Consider the following 16,382-nt stretch of genomic DNA (forward strand, 5'->3'; position numbering starts at 1 on the left):
AGCTAGAGACCTAGGAATCACGGAGACGTTGAATTATTAGCGCCCGCTGCAATGGTAGTGGGCACTCAGCAGTAGACACTTGTGAAATGGCTTGCAGAGCACCAGAGTGGAGGCTGAAAATGGGGAGGAAGTTAGTGCTAGAAGAAAAAAGAAAACTAGTAAAATAATCCAGAAGAGAAATGAGAAGTCCTTTAACTTGGCGAGACTAAGAATTAAGTGGCAGTCATACAAGTGACAGGCCTCAGCTGACTCCTGATAAGGGGCGGATATAAAAACAACTCCCAGCTTTCTAGCCTCAACATTTATATGGGTGGTTTTACCATTAACTAGAAAAGCAAAGAAAGACAAAAAACTAGGTTTGAGTGATTATAATTGTATGTGCATAGTTTTCTATGAGCATATAGTGTCCCTTTCAATAATTGAGACACCTAAGGAGGAAAAATTTCACTCATTTTTATATCTCTAGCTTCAAGTACAATATGAGCTAAGAATGTACATTAAATACGTGGTAAGATTTTTCATTTGTGGTTTGGAGACTATTGACATCATTAGCAGAAGAAAGGAGAGAGACCCAGCAAGAAAAATATGATTGAAGGAGAAGATAATTCAACTTGTGGTCATGTTGAATTGAAAGTGTCATCAGGACATTCATCCATTCAGTCATTTACATACTTCCTCTCGGGCTTGTTCACTGACTGTTTACAAATTAATTGATCCCATTAGACCAGAAACTTTTGCAAATGCAAGATCAGAGCTCAAGAGTGGGTCAGAGGTATTGAGAGTAACCCCAACATATGCCTCAATCAGCTGGAGATTTGGGGCTCCAGTGTCTGACTCCCATGGTGCCATAAGTGAGTGAGACTGACATAAAAGAAAAGAATACAGTGATAACCATGACAAGTAGGGGGAAGAACATAAATGAACTCATAGAAAACAGAAATGCTTCCAGTTAAATGAACTCAGGAAAGTGTCAAAGATGCCAGCAAGGATAAATTTTCAAGGGCAGGGGTGCATAAAATGCTGCAACTTCATATACCTCTAGCCTATGAACTAGTTATAAAAAAGAATCAGGTAATCTAATGTAATCTAATCTAATCTAAAGTAATTAAGTTTACTTAATTAAACTTAATTAATCTTAATTAGTTAAACTTAACTTAATTAAACTAAACTAATCAAGTGCAGTATATCAGACCCATGGAACTCATGGAACTACAACTACCTTTTCTAGGCTCTATTTTAAGGATTCTAATATAATACTTGCAAAAAAAAAAAGACTTTTCTTATCAACACACGACTACTCTAACTATACAAGATTGTATTTTCCTTTTATTACCAAAAAAATACTTTTTTTTACTTATTACTATTTTACTATTGGTTATGATTTTATTTATTATTCTTTTCCTGTTCTGCATATAGCCCCTCTTGTACTCTCTTGTCTCTGAAGACCTAAGCCAAATGATTCAGAAAATTATTTGAATCTGAACTCAAACTGCATTGTACCATCCAAGTACAAAGCAGATCAATTCTGACCCACCAATATTAGGTTCGGTGTTTTCATGGGTTGTGATGGAATACGCTGAGCAATCTACACTCTTCCAGATTTTGAGACTAAAAGTATATATTTGCACTATGAATCTGGGGGATACATACGGAACCATACTGTAAGTAAAGCAGTATATTAAAAATTGGGTAGAATATCAACATATATACTCTATGACTTCAAGGAGCTTAAATCAAATTGAAAAGAAAAATTAGCCATGCCCAAGTAAAACAGCACAGAACATAAAAGAGTGAACAATGTGATAAGCCATGTACTATGCAGACTATAATTCCTCTAGGAGCTCAAAGAAAGAAAAAGATTAACTTGTGCTTAAAAGAAGATACCATAATAAAGGATGGAATTTGAGTGATAGGCAGTAGGGGAAGGAATTCAGGGTGAGATATAGAATAAATCATCAATGAGAATAGCCAAGACATAGACATATGAGAACAATAATAAGATAATCAGCTTAACTAAATTTGGGTTGGAGAGAAATAGGAAATAAGGTGGAAAAGCTAAGGTTAAGTTTTATTATGAAAGGAGCTTAGACTAAGTGTTGCCAAATAGAAGTCCATTTAGGTTCTTGAGCAGAAGGACAACACAATAAAAAAAGATCATTGTGATAATCTGATTAAAATGAATATAAATAAGGAATCACAGAAGAATTTATTCTATCAAAAGTAAAATAGTCCATAGAAAAATTAATCCAATAATAAAATTTTCCTAATGTTTTTAGGTCCTACTTATGTCCCCATAATGTGCCCATCTCATACTTAGCCACAGTGAAGTACAAGTCTACATTCTATGCCCACAGAGTTCTCCATCTGGTTGGAGAGAAAAGACACAGCTACAACATAAGCTTCATTAGCATATGCTCTAAATGTTAAGAACTGTACTAAATTCCTAAGTGGAACAACACTAAGAAAAACAAGGAAGATGAAGTCCAACACTCCCATTGTTTTAAATCTAGAAACATCTCATTGTTTAAATGTGTACCTCTCACTTTTAAGAAGACCAAAAACACCCATGGAGAAGGTCCTGAATTGGTTCCATCATTGGCAGAGTCAAAAGACTTGCCAAAAACAAACAAGCAAACAAGCAAAAAACCCCAAAACAAAAATACAAGGCTTACTTATACAATAATAGTACATACAAAAAAAAAAAAAGTATAGGCATATTACTTAAGCATTCCAAAATACTGATGCTAAGCTAAATAAACAAAAATTTCTCATTCTACATCTCTTTTCTTTCTATTTATTTCTCTTATCATAACTGAAATATCAACAGAATTTAGGCAAATCATCCTTTTATCAGGCAAAAGAAGGAGTCATATAAAAATTGTTGGACAAGTTTATATTTCTATCTCTTTTTTAAATGATGCTTTCCATTAATCAGGCATCTCCTAAGTGCTTGGAAAACATTCAAAATAAATAAATTGCTTGGAAGCATCCCAAAACTTCTCTAGAGCTCTTAAAATAACAAGTAGAAACTGAAATCATAAACCCCTAAGAATAAATTACCTCTAAGGTCCTTTAATCCAACAATCTAAATGCTGTTTCAAAACTTTAATTGCAAACAACTCATTACTTCTTTGAGAAGTTCAGTTAAACTTCTAAAAATTTTATTTCATTAGGAGCCAAAAGCTTTCCCATATAATAGCATTTCAAATATCTGACATCCATGACCACATATACGGTACCCAGAAACCCCACTTCTGGGTATATATATCCAGAGGAGCTGAAATTAGGATTCAAAGAGAGAGCTGTACTCCCATATGCACTGCAGCATTATTCACAATAGCTGAGACATGGAAGCAACCTAAATGTTCATCAATGGATAACAGATAAAGAAAACGTGGTGGCCCTGACTGGTGTGGCTCAGTTGGTTGGGCACTGTCTCACAAAATGAAAGGTCACTGGTCCAATTCCTGGTCAGGGCACATGCTTGGGTTGTGGCCAGCCCCCAGTCGGGGCACATGTGACAGGCAAACCACCAATCGATGTTTCTGTCACACAGCGATGTTTCTCTCCCTGTCTTTCTCCCTCCCTTCTCTTGTCTCTGAAAATAAATAAAATTTTTAAAAGAAAAAAAAAGGGAACTCCCACCTACTCTTTTCGATGGGAAGATTAGCCCTCATTTAATGACTGCCTGTCTTTTCTGTTTACTCAGACAGCAAGACAAAGAGGCAAGATCTCTGGGAGAAAGATAGGAAATCAATGTTTGAGTTGTTTTGGTTTTTTTTTTACTTCCTGAATGACCTGCTTTAGTTTCTTCTTATAAAGTGAAGAAGATAACCTAGAAGGTATCCTAAGGTATTCTTCAATTCAACCTCAAACTCTATATGAAATAATTGTACCAATACTGTAACTTAACCATTATTTACTATAGAATCAGAGCATTAAATAAGAAAAGGGAAAAACAAAAAGTGTGTTACAAGAGGAGAAAAGACATTTAAAAAGAAAAAATCTAAATGGATTTGAAGAATGGAATCAAGAAATTCAAAATATAAAACACAAAACTTTCAAGCCAATCCCACATACAAATGAATGTTCTATGTCAAAGGTGGTGGAAAAAAAATCCAAAAGACGGAGGAGAGCCTTTACCTGATGTTTAGCAGCTTCAGTGCATTTAGCAGCACTCCTCTTTTCACATCATAGTCGATTTTCTGATCAGTTCCAAAGCTTGGAGCTCGATTGATCTAAAATTTACAAAGAAAACAACGAAAGTAGCCAAATGTGGGTAGGCCAAAAATATTCCTATTTGTTCATCTTTGGTTCTATTTTATTGATTATACTATTACAGTTGTGCCCATTTTTCCCCCTTTGTCCTCCTCCACCCTGTACCCACCATCCCTCCGGCAATCCTCCCCTTAGTTCATGTCCACAGGTCATGCATGTAAGTTCACTGGCTGTGCCATCTCCTCTATTGTTCGTAACATCCCCATCTATTCTGAACCTACCAATCTGTACTTCTTAACCCCTGCACCTTTTCCCTCATTCTTCCCCTTCCACCTCCCAATTTTAACCCTCTAAAGGATCTCCGTATCTATGATTCTGTTCCAGTTCTGTTTATTTCCTTAGTTTGTTTTTCAAATTCAATTGTTGATAGTTGTGAATTTGTCATTTTAATGTTCATAGTTTTTATCTCCTTTTTCTTAAGCTCTCTTAGCATTTCATATAATAATGGCTTAGTGACAATGAACTCTTTCAGCTTTGCCTTGTCTGGGAAGCACTTTATCTGCTCTTCCATTCTAAATGATAGCTTTGCTGGATAGAGTCATCTAGGTTTTAGATACTTGCTTTTCATCACTTTCAATACTTCTTGCCCATCCTTTCTTGCTGCAAAGTTTTTTTTGAGAAATCAGCTGACTGCCTTATGAGAACTACTTTGCAGGTAACTCTGCTTTTCTCTTGCCACTTTTAAGATTATCTCTTTATCTTTAAGCTTTGGCATTTGAATTATGATGTGCTTGGTGTGGGCCTCTTTGGGCCCATCTTGTTTGGGACTCTGCTTCTTGGGCTTATATGTCTATTTCTTTTACCAAATTAGGGAAGTTTTCTTTCATTTTTTTTTCAAATAAGTTTTTAATTTCTTGCTCTTTCTCTTTTCCTTCTGGCACTCCTATGATTTAAATGTTGAATGTTTGGAGTTATCCTGGACACTCCCTTAACCTATCCTCGTTTTCTGAATTCTTTTTTCTTCTTGCTGTTCTGATTAAATGTTTTTTTTTCTTCCTTATGTTCCAAATCATTGATTTGATTCTCAGTTTCATCCACTCCATTGTTGAGTCCCTGTAAATTTTTCTTTATTTCACTTTGTATAACCTTCATTTATGCCTAAGTTTTTTTGTTGTTGTTGCAGTACCTGATGAGTTCCCTGAGCATGCTAATAGCCTGTGCTTTGAACTCTGCATCTGATAGATTGCTTATCTCCATTTTGTTTTGTTCTTTTTCTGGAGTTTTGTTCTATTCTTTCATTTGGGCCATATTTCTTTGTCTCTTCATTTTGGCAGCCTCCTTGTGTTTGTTTCTATGTATTATATAGAGCTTCCTTGACCCCCTGTGTTTGTAGTGTGGCCTATTGTAGAAAAGCACACCTATAAGTTGGGTGGCGCAGAGCCTTAAGTAATTGCCAGGGTGGGACAACCCATGTGAACCAGGTTGATGGAGTCTCAGATACGGTGTCTATGCTCTGTGCCTCTGTGTGGAGGAGAGCTCAGAAAAAGGACTATGGCTGATGGCTGGGCTCTGGGATTTTATCCAGGAGGAAGCTGTCCCTCAGCACTCACCCTGATGCCCAACACTTCACTTTCTCCCCAGGTGCCACTGGTGCCCCTCCAGCTGCTGCCCCCATGCTAGCGCCCAAAGGGAGTGAGTCTGCGTACATCCTAAGTCAATTTTTGACCCTTTAGGAGGAGACACCTGAGAATCCCAGTTTCTTCTTCTGCCCCAACCCCCATTGGTCTTCACAGCCAGAAGTTATGGGGACTTTTCTTCCTGCACTGGAACCCTGGGCTAGGTGGTCTGGTGAGGGGCTGAAAACCCTCACTCCTGAGGTGTCCCTCCCAATATTTATCCACCATACATAGGTGTGGGACTGCTCATTCTGCATCTGTGCACCTCTGCATCTCTGCAGCTCCATGTCTCCACCCCTCCTACCCATTCTGGATGAATATGACTTCTTTAATTCCTTGGTTGTCAGACTTCCATACACTTGATTTTCTGATGATTCCAGGTGATAGTTGTTTTGTATTTTAGTTGTAATTTTTGCTATGGTTTTGCAAGGAGGAGAGCTCTGTTTACCTATGCCTCCATCTTGACCAGAAGTCTAAGACCATATTTGTTACGTTCATGTGGGATCCCCAACCAGAAGGACTCTACAATAAATCTCAAAGCTCTACATGGTAGATGCCTGGTTACTATCGCCATGCCTCCCTTCGCCATCACCCTATGTCAGAGAGCTGCAAGGAACTGTCATCCCAGTCCCCTTCCCCTGCTGCTTTGGCTCTGGATCTTCAGTCAGCAAATCTGCTCCCTCCTGCCTCCCCACTCTCTCCAACCGATTACCCCATGCCCTCTAAGTTTTAAGTTTAGAGATGTTAAAGTGACTCATCCTGTATAATAATAATAATGTAAGAAAAATAATATGCACATTACCAATACAGTAATAATTACATGCATGTATGCACTTAGCATATAGACACTATCAGTGCCCTCTTTTCACTGCCTCAAATCTTCTGGCTAAACTCATCTGTTGCTGCCTAAAAAACAAAGTTTGCTTCTTTTAGCAGGATCACACAAGATTCATCAATTTTTATTTCCAAAGGCACTGACTACTTTATTACTCTGAAGATACCATTAAGGGCAGCTGCAGATTAAATTCTATGAGCTTTCCTAACTGTACAAGGACTCATGGGAATAAGTGAGCCATTTGTGGTTGCTCTACATCATTTCCGACATCATTGCCAGGATTTCATTAAGACAAAAAATAAAAGTAACTGTATGTACCTGGAAAGCCTTTAGACAATATACTACCACTATAAGAGCTGGAATTTTGTTATTGTCTTTGTTGTTGTTGAACTTTGTTGTCGCTGTTATGAAAATGTAACTGGAATAGCAGGTGTTTAAGAAAATTCCTTACTCAATTCAGCTGGTTAGAACACTGCTGAGTTCAGCAGCTTAGTTTCATGACCACCAGATAACTCCACAGGTTACACATACATTTTTACATGTATGTGTAAAAACATGCATGCTACTGGTCATAGAAGAGGGTAGTCTTACACAAATCCGTCACAAGAGACGAGATAACCGAGGGCATGCATTTTACAACTGGCAGCTAATAGAGAAATACCACATTACACTTGAGAAATCATCCAGGAATACAAACGCCTCTGATTAGGAGTGTGACACAGGATCACTGCAGAAAAATTAGTACTAGATAGAAGTTAAACAAACAACAAAAAGATCACCCGTAATCTGACTAACTAGTGTATTGTTAACCATGTAATAAATGGTAGTCCGGATATTTGCTATACAGACTTACTTGTAATATTCATTTTACCTTCTCAATACAAGTCTGTATTAATTCAACTAATTTATAATACAGGTTTTTCTCTTAACAATGTATCCTGAAAATCTTTCATGCCATCATTTTGATGGGTGCCTGATAGTCTTTTTATAAAGATATGCCAAATTGTATTTTTATAGAGATATGCCATACTGAATTATTCCTTTGCCAATTTCTGATTTAGAAAATGATTAACATATTCCTGTCTGTGCGCTCTGCTCTTCAGGGAAGGGAGTAGCTTGGTAATTGCAAGAATATCCATTTATTCCAGGTAAATTTGAGAAACGGAGTTTATTAATGTGCTACTTCAAAGCTCTAAGTATTATCTCTTACAAGTGCAGGGAAAGGGTAATGTATTTTAAATGAAAAAAGCTTTAACCATTCCATAGTGACTCAAATCTCTGGAATTTGCAATACAATTAATGGTAGTTCTGCTATTACATATAACAGGATTATAAAATAAACCAGACATTTAGGACTGATGATTAAGTGGCTCACTGGAATGTTTTCTATCTGTATAGAATTCCTTAGGTGTTCTACTCTAAAACAGCAGTCTGGAATTCTGCCAGGCATATCCCTCCCCCAGGATGGTAATGATGTTTGGTACCACACAATATCATACCCCTCTGTCTTGTCTAATGCAACTTCTTCCCCTACTGGCATATAAAAGAAATTGGTCTATGAAGAAATGTACCAAATTAAACTAACATATAAGAAGGTAGAAAAACTTTCTTCAATTAAAATTTTAGATTTTTCTTAAAGTTTTATGAGAAAAGTTAGAGAAAAAAATAAAAGAACCACAAATGGCTGACAGAAGAAACTCTGAAAATTATGCTTCCATACAGCCAAAATTTTACTCTGCAATGTTGATGGCTTCTTTAACTCACACTGCCTATCCCACTTCTAAAACAGACAAACCCTAGCAGATGTTACAGTCTTAAAGCTCAGCAGCTTGTAAATACATGTCTAAATCATAGCTGTATCATCAAAACAAGCACAATCATTTCATACACATAAAAAAGTATGCATAATAGATTCTGTGCTCCTAAATTAGTGCTATTTCCTCTGCCCAGTAACTCCCCCCCCACCCCATCCCCATTTCTCCAGGCCCCAAGCCCCATCCCACTTCCCCTGCTCAGTAGGTTCCTCTCCTGCAAAGATTGTTTCGACTCTTAAATATATACATGTACAAAGAGAAATTAATCATTCTATTGTTTGTGCTGGTACTCTGTCCCACATTTACACCTACAACTATTACCATAAAACACAAAATCTGAGTCCCCAAAATACCAGGACACATATTATTCTCTTTGCATTTCCACCACCTGGCATAATCATTTATTGCAATTAATTCAAGGATACTTAAGCCCTGGCTGGTGGCTCAGTTGGTTGGAGTGCCGTCCCATACACCAAAAGGTTGCAGGTTTGACCCCCAGTTGGGGGCATATGGGAGGCAATCAAAAAATCTCTCTCTCTCTCTCTCTCCCCCCTCCCCCCATCTTTATCTCGCTCTCCCTCCACCTCCCTCCCCTCTTCCACGCTCTCTAAATCAATTTAAAAACATATCTTTGGGCGAGGATTTTAAAAAAGAGTTTTTTAATAAAGTGTTCATAATTTTAAAAGGCCAACTTTTAATCATTTATTTTCAAAATATGTACAGCTCTGGTCGGGTAGTTCAGTTGGTTAGAGCAGCATCGCCTGCACCAAGGTTGCAAGTTTGACCTCTGGTCAGGACACATAGAAGAAGCAATCAATGAATACAACAAATCAATCTCTCAGCCTCCCTCTCTCTCTCTTTCTCATTCTCCCCCTTCCTCTCTCTCTAAAAATAAGTAAACATACATCATCCTCAGGTGAGGATTAATTTTTTAAAATTTCAAATTGCTAAAAAACAAGCATACTTAAAGTATTAGAAGCATATTCATACTCTACCCAATTTCCACATTCATCCCTAAAAATGTTTTCTATGCTTGAAAATTTCTGCAATTTACCACCATAAATCATTACAGGCAATTATTCCAGTGAACAGTTATCACATTCTCAGAAGCACCTTCTACCTCAGTCCACTGGATGGCGCCAAAAGGTCATTAACTACATATTAGAACCTACACTAGCAGCTGGGAGAAAACACAAGGAAGATCTATATAAACTTCTTCCTGGCCTAGAAATTCAATACGAATTTGGGAAAAGTCATATGAAATATATATCGATCCTTTTTTAGAACTGTTCTATCCCATGAATTTTCATTCTCTTCTTCCCACACACCGTTTTCAGGCCTCCTTCTGCTCAGTTAATGAGACAACTGTGCCAAGTACACATTTTAAAAAACATTTGTTTTAGTACACAAGAACAGCGGTAACATCTCTTCCTTCTTTTTTAAAGAGAAAAAAAAAAAAAAGCCTTACCTCCAGAAGCCATGGCTTTAGTTTTCTGTCCAACAAAATATCAAATCCCAGGACTTCGAAGCAGACACTTTCACTTCCGGGAGGCTGACCAGGCCGGCACATTCGATACGCGTGCAGGACGTGAGGTTCTGCCACAATCAGAGTCTTAACAACCAATTCCTGCAAGTACAGATTTTTTTAAGGTGAAATGCTTTCTTTCTTTCTCATTTACGCATGTGGCAATAAGGCCTGGACTTACAAACTAGCCCCGCAGCGTGTAGCCCCCGCCACGGCTCTAGCTTCGGCCCATCCAGCCTCCCCTGCCCCCTAAGCTCCAGCCTTGCTTGCCTTCCCTGGGCTCCGGGTAGCAGCGGTTCCCTAGTCCCGGAACACTCTTGCTCCCCATATTCCCATGTCTGAGTCCTCGATATTCAGAGAGGCCTTCCCTGGCCCTGGAGTCAAAACTGCCACCCATCACCCTTCCCACGTCACTACATAGCATAGAACCCGCTGACTGTTTTCTTGTTTTGTTGGAGCAGGGTCCTCATCTGTCTTATTACAACCCCATTTCTGGTGCCTACAATAGTGCCTTGCATTTAGTAGGTGCTCAAACACGTTCGTGAATAAATCAGTAAGCTATTTTACAAACAATGGTAGAGAACCTCCACTTAGACAAAGGCTGAAAAGAGCTAAGACAGAACTGGGCTAGGGGAACTGGGTTTCTTTGCGCAGTGATGATTCCGCAGTTCATAAAGTGTATCTGAGATGAAAGTACTGCCAATTCATGAACTAGTTATCATCATTTCCTGTGAGGACAAATAATACTATTAAGGTGGAATAAATAATAATTTATTAAGTGTTGAGTAAGTGCTTACTTATAGATTATTAATATACATTCTAACTAATGAAGTAAAAAATGATACACAATTTAGCCATTTATAGAAGAGATCATGAATGTGTCAGAGCTTAATTGACCATATCTGAGAAGTCCACTTTAGGTTCTAACAGAAAATTTATTTCCTACCCTATTAATAATAGCAGTCTTACTTCTGTACCTTCTCCTAATTTAACTATGTAGGGAAAGTACCACTTAAAAGCAATGTAAGTAAAGCTAAAGATGCTCACTTTTCTTGGCTTGACTCTCTATACCTACTTCACTAAGGCAGCCCAACATGAAATGAATGACATGAATGAACATGAATGTCTTTTCACAAAGACATTCCCATACGGACATGAAATATTTAGTAAAGAAAAAAAGCATATCAGAGGGTATATAAAACTTCCTTGGCCTCACTGGGCTGTCCATCAAATGACCCACTCGTTAAATCGTCCAGGTAATATCACGTACGATCTTCCATCAAAAAGCTACTCTCCAAAAATAACAAATTTCTTCCCTCTGATTCTCCTGACCAACTATGATGGTAAACCTATCATTATTAGAACATTTTTTGTAATTTCAAAAAAATTGGCCTTGCTAAAATAAATAAACAGGTAAGTTAAATAAACACAGCATTGCTGTAATCAAATTCTTGTTTGGATGTTTTTAGTCTCTCAGGAAGATATAATAGAAAGTTAACAAGTTGGTGGGCATCAACCAAATCCAGCTGATGACCATTAGTCAGGGAGCCCCTGCATTTTTAAAGCATTTGAATGTGTTTATTAATTTTTAATGTGAGTATTTGTGAATCAGGGGATTTATGACTTTTGACAAATTAGAAGAATGAACCACACTGGGCCCAAAATACCATATGCATCAACATACTAGTGCTGAGCGGTATCTATGTTCTTCAGACCTATTATGCTCTTTAATTTACCATAGTTCCCAGCACACCCTGTTTGCTTCTATGCAGAGACGACTTCATTCTTTTGTACTTGTCTGATATCTAATAACTTTGGATTTCCATTCTGTGGTGTGAAAAAATAAGGAGTGAAAAACTCAACCAACAAAATAATCAACAAAAAGATAAATATAATGATGCTGATTTTTCTCTATGATTTTCTCAAGACCAAGTTCAACTACCAATGAACTTTCATGTCCATTTTCCATGATAGATTCATTTAAATTATGTATTATTCGTTTCCAAAGGAAAACCAAATAAAATTTTATAGCTCTAATCATATTGTGTTTTCAACAGAATTCTAACTCTGAATACAATTTTCATACTTCTGCAAGGATTAGTAAAGGGTCTGTTTCATCAAGGTCATCTTTCAGAGCTTTTCCTTTCCTCTCTTTTCCATTTGGAATTTCATCCACTGCCATTGCTTTAAATATCAACTCCACCACAAATGTACCCTTCTGACTGACTGACTGATCTTTCTACCTGAGACAGCATTTCAAGTTCAACATATCAAAAGTAAAATTCATCATCCTAGCCTCATGGACTTTTAGAAACATAGTTCTTAAGTCAGTGCCTCCACGAAGTCCTCCTCTCTCGCCACTCACCCAAACCTACTATATGTGGTCTTCCTTTACATCCCCACAGAATCCAATAGCATTTCTCTGCTATTTCTGTACTGGTTTTTCCTGCCAAACTCTACGTTTTTTGAGAACTGGAGCTATATCTTATAAATCTTCAAATCATCAGCCAGAGACAGGCTTATGAGTTCATCAAGTGTTTACTGAATAAATGAACAAATAGATAAAACTTTTTCCCCTCATCCACAAATCTTCTCAAAAGTAAATCCCTTCCTACTCTATTTTAGATAATGCCACACACATTCTCCCTATAATTACTTCTTAAAACTGCAGAAGAATCTTTGAACACCTCTTCCATCCTGAACTCAACTAATCCCAATGTTTACTTCACTGTGTTCAATTTAAGCCATTCTGTTCACTTAAACCGCTCCCAAGTGCCATCTTCTAACTACTCTTGAACTTCACTCTAACCCATCCTACACTCTTCTTTTTAAAGACTTTATTTATTTATTTTTTAGAGTGGGAAAGAAAGGGAGAAAAAGAGGAAGAGAAACATCGATGTGTGGTTGTCTCTTGCGCATCCCCTACTGGGGACCTGGACTGCAACCCAGGCATGTACGCGGACTGGAAATCGAACCAGCAACCCTTTGGTTTGCACTCAATCCACTGAGCCACACCAGCCAAGGCATACACTCTTTTCCAGATATATCTTTGAAACTCATAGTCCTTGGCCTTATTATTCTCCTCCCTTAAAAACTGGAACTTAAGCTTCAATTTTCAGATCTAAAATTTGGCCTCTACATATCTTTTCAGTCATATGTCCCCATGCATCTCCCACAAATACTAAATACGCAACCTGGACCACGTACCACTACCCTCATATCTCCATGCCTTTGCTTAGGCATACGCCTCCAGCTAGAATTCCCTCTTCCCCATTCCTAGCAGTGAAAATACTACTTACCTATCAAGGTCCATCACAAATTCTATTTCTTTCATGAAAACATACCTTATCTGCCCAATCTAATGTAATCTGCTCTTAATTTAAAATGCTTGGTGATATTAGGATAATCTGAGGAAAGACAGTTATGATTGTGGAATGGCAAACTCTTACTGAAATGTCACTCCAAAACTTAGAAACATCATATTGATTTGCTTGTAGGAATTCTGTAAACCATTTGATGGAGCGTTTGCTGCCTTTGTTTTCAGTTTCATCCCTTTCGAACCGCTCATTGTGCTTGTTCACAGAGTAGTTTGTCAGATGCATGTATAACTGGGTCTGTAAAGAGTAAGAAGCAAAGTTATCATCTATGAGACTGTAGAACTGTGAGACTGCACAGAAAAGAAAGCATCCAAAGATGAAAGATGATTTTGAAGTTTAAAATAGGCAGGTTGACAGTTACTTAGATAATTTCCAAATTAAGTGGAACGGCACATTTCCCTTAAATGTAGTCATCTCTATCTGCCATAAAAAGTATTAAAATAATAATATGTAAAGGAATTAAATGAAAATGTGAACTATATATTGCTAAGCAAGAAAAATGCTTTTTGTTTTTGTTTCTTTTTTGTTTTTGTTTTTACTGTGTTTGGTCACTTACAGTTTTCATCCAAATTTGTCTGGGAAAGAAATTTTCTGAGACAACATTCTATGTCTTTTCAAAGAAAAAATAACAAATGAAAGCTCAAGTAAATAGCATAAGCCAATAGATCAGATTACTGAACACAGCCTGTGCCCTCCCATACTGACAGGAAGCCCCCTTAACTCGTGAACAAGACAGGGTGCACTCAGCATCCACAGGCAATGCGGTGCCCCACACAACACTGCACAGCATCAGCACTACATTTATCGCGCTTTCATGTCAGAGTTTCTTTGTATCCTATGTCTGCTCATACTGTTTCTCGAACTTGAACAAGAATCCAAAATGTAAAACGTCTCGTAACTGTCCACTAATACACATCTAGGGGCTCCTTACTGATCTAGCGTAAACATTCGTCGTCTATAAATCCCACCTTCATGATCCTACTCCTAGAAGTTATTTTAGATAGCAACGATGCATCACAATGAATACTTGCTTCAGTCACATGATTATTACTTTGGTTTGCTAATGACCAAGTATATTGATATTTTTTTTTACTGCTGTTACTTAGGTATACAGTCTTAAAATGTTTGAAGCAAATATTCAGAACTCCTCAACTCATGTGCCCACCTCTAATTAAGAACTTTTCATTAATTAAACAATCCTTAAGGAGCCCCTACCAACAGCAGAAATTTGTGTTATGCATTGTGGATACAAAGATGAACAAGACAGACATGGTCCCTACCCTCATGAAACTTAGAAATACTTCAAATTAAGTGATACTTAAAAAAACCATAAACTTTATGCTAGTCAAATTTTAAGTACTTAATTTTTCTTAAATCAAAATATTTCCTAGTTTCCAAAATATAAATAATTTTTTCCTTTAAAAAAAAAACACTGGAAACTCATTTTTTGAGGAGCTCTTATTTGGCAGGAATTTCTTAAAATAAATCATAACAGTAATAAAAACTCTAGCTGTCCTAGGAAAAAAATGAAAAAGAAATAGCACTTTGCACTTTCCTTAAACATTATCTTTGTAAGTAGGTTTGGAGCTTTCACAGTTCCACATCTATCTTGACAGAAACCCCCTTCTAAACAGGTCATTGCCAGCTGGATATTTGCCTCAGTGAGTGGTGATGGCCACTATGAATCAAGTAACAACCTGCAAGGGATGGAAAGGACACACTACTCTCTGCCCTATTTTTAAGGATATAGGCTCAATGCAATGAATTGGGGTATACTAAGCTTTTCAAGGACTGGCAGACTGCAACACTGGTGCAAAAAAAATGAACGTTTATTGTATTTTAATGTCTCAAATTCTCTCTATGACTTTCTTAAATGTAGTTTATTGATACTTAAGTTTCATAAAAATGCACAGCTCATTACAAAATACATGCTCTTTTAAAAGTAGAAAATGGAAGGAAAAATACATAGCAGTCTGCCATCCAAAATAACCAATGAGAGCATTTGGTTTATTTCCTCTAGACTTTTTTAAACTTACTTTTTATGTAAGTTTAGATAAAATTTCATGTCACTCTTTCATATCTTAATCTAGAAATATGATCATGAAATTTTAGAGATACACAAGTATCAGGAACACTGATGTTCATCATTTCTTCATACATGTAAAAACCAAAGCCAGGATATTATGTGATTTAAGATCCTTTGGCAAAGTAAAACCTAGAAACCACATTTCCTGACTCCCAGTCTTTCATTATTATTTCCTAACCCAGTGTCCTTAAGCAAACATATACATAAAACTTAAAATACTAGAATATATCATTTTATCATCAAAATGAACTTCCAAGTCTTAATCTTTCCTATCTCTTCTCTCATTCTTTCCTCTCAAAACCTTATTGTCTGCTTACATGTATATAATCTGTTCTTACCCATTCCAATTATTTAATTATAACCTATGAGCTGACAAGTGCCAAATTTTGCCTGTCGTCAGCTCTCTCATCTGAATTTCAGACTTGATGGTACATATCCAAATGCTGAGAGTATAGACCACTTAGAAGTCACACAGGCATATCAAGCCAAACACATCAGCTTTCTGCAAAACCTTTAATAAATCCTGTATTCTCTATCACACAGAAAATATCCCATCTACACAACTGCCCATGCCATTAATCTTCAGTTTTATCCTTAATTTCTCTCTCTTTTCCCTCATTCTACAAATCTAACCTGACAGAATATTATATCAATGTTATCCATGCTATCATAAATCTATCTTAAATCTATGGAATTATTCCTAGCCCAGCCCTACTACTATTACTTTAAGTCATCTTTCCTCTCATACAGAATTAGATTAGAATACACCTTCTTAAAAAAAAAAAAAAAATACACCTTCTTGTCTCCCTTACTCTAGCCTCTCCCATCCCCCTCCACCTTCACCTCACATT

At 37.1% G+C, this 16,382-nt stretch overlaps 1 protein-coding gene across 6 annotated transcripts in view; it reads right to left on the bottom strand.

Annotated features, from left to right (window-relative positions):
- Positions 1 to 16,382, bottom strand: part of TTLL7 (tubulin tyrosine ligase like 7) — a 138,504-nt gene that overhangs the window by 61,621 nt on the left and 60,501 nt on the right. For all 6 annotated transcript variants that reach the window (XM_054566907.1, XM_054566906.1, XM_054566902.1 and 3 more), the window contains 3 exons: positions 13,518 to 13,682; positions 10,012 to 10,170; positions 4,144 to 4,238 (listed from right to left, as the gene is read on the bottom strand). In XM_054566907.1, coding sequence (XP_054422882.1) covers positions 4,144 to 4,238; positions 10,012 to 10,170; positions 13,518 to 13,682 — 419 coding nt within the window. The remainder of the gene's footprint in view (positions 1 to 4,143; positions 4,239 to 10,011; positions 10,171 to 13,517; positions 13,683 to 16,382) is intronic.

This window comes from Pteronotus mesoamericanus, unplaced genomic scaffold (assembly GCF_021234165.1).
Source record: "Pteronotus mesoamericanus isolate MK-2021 breed Mesoamerican mustached bat unplaced genomic scaffold, CSHL_Meso_final contig_181, whole genome shotgun sequence".
NCBI classification, from domain to species: Eukaryota; Metazoa; Chordata; class Mammalia; order Chiroptera; family Mormoopidae; genus Pteronotus; species Pteronotus mesoamericanus.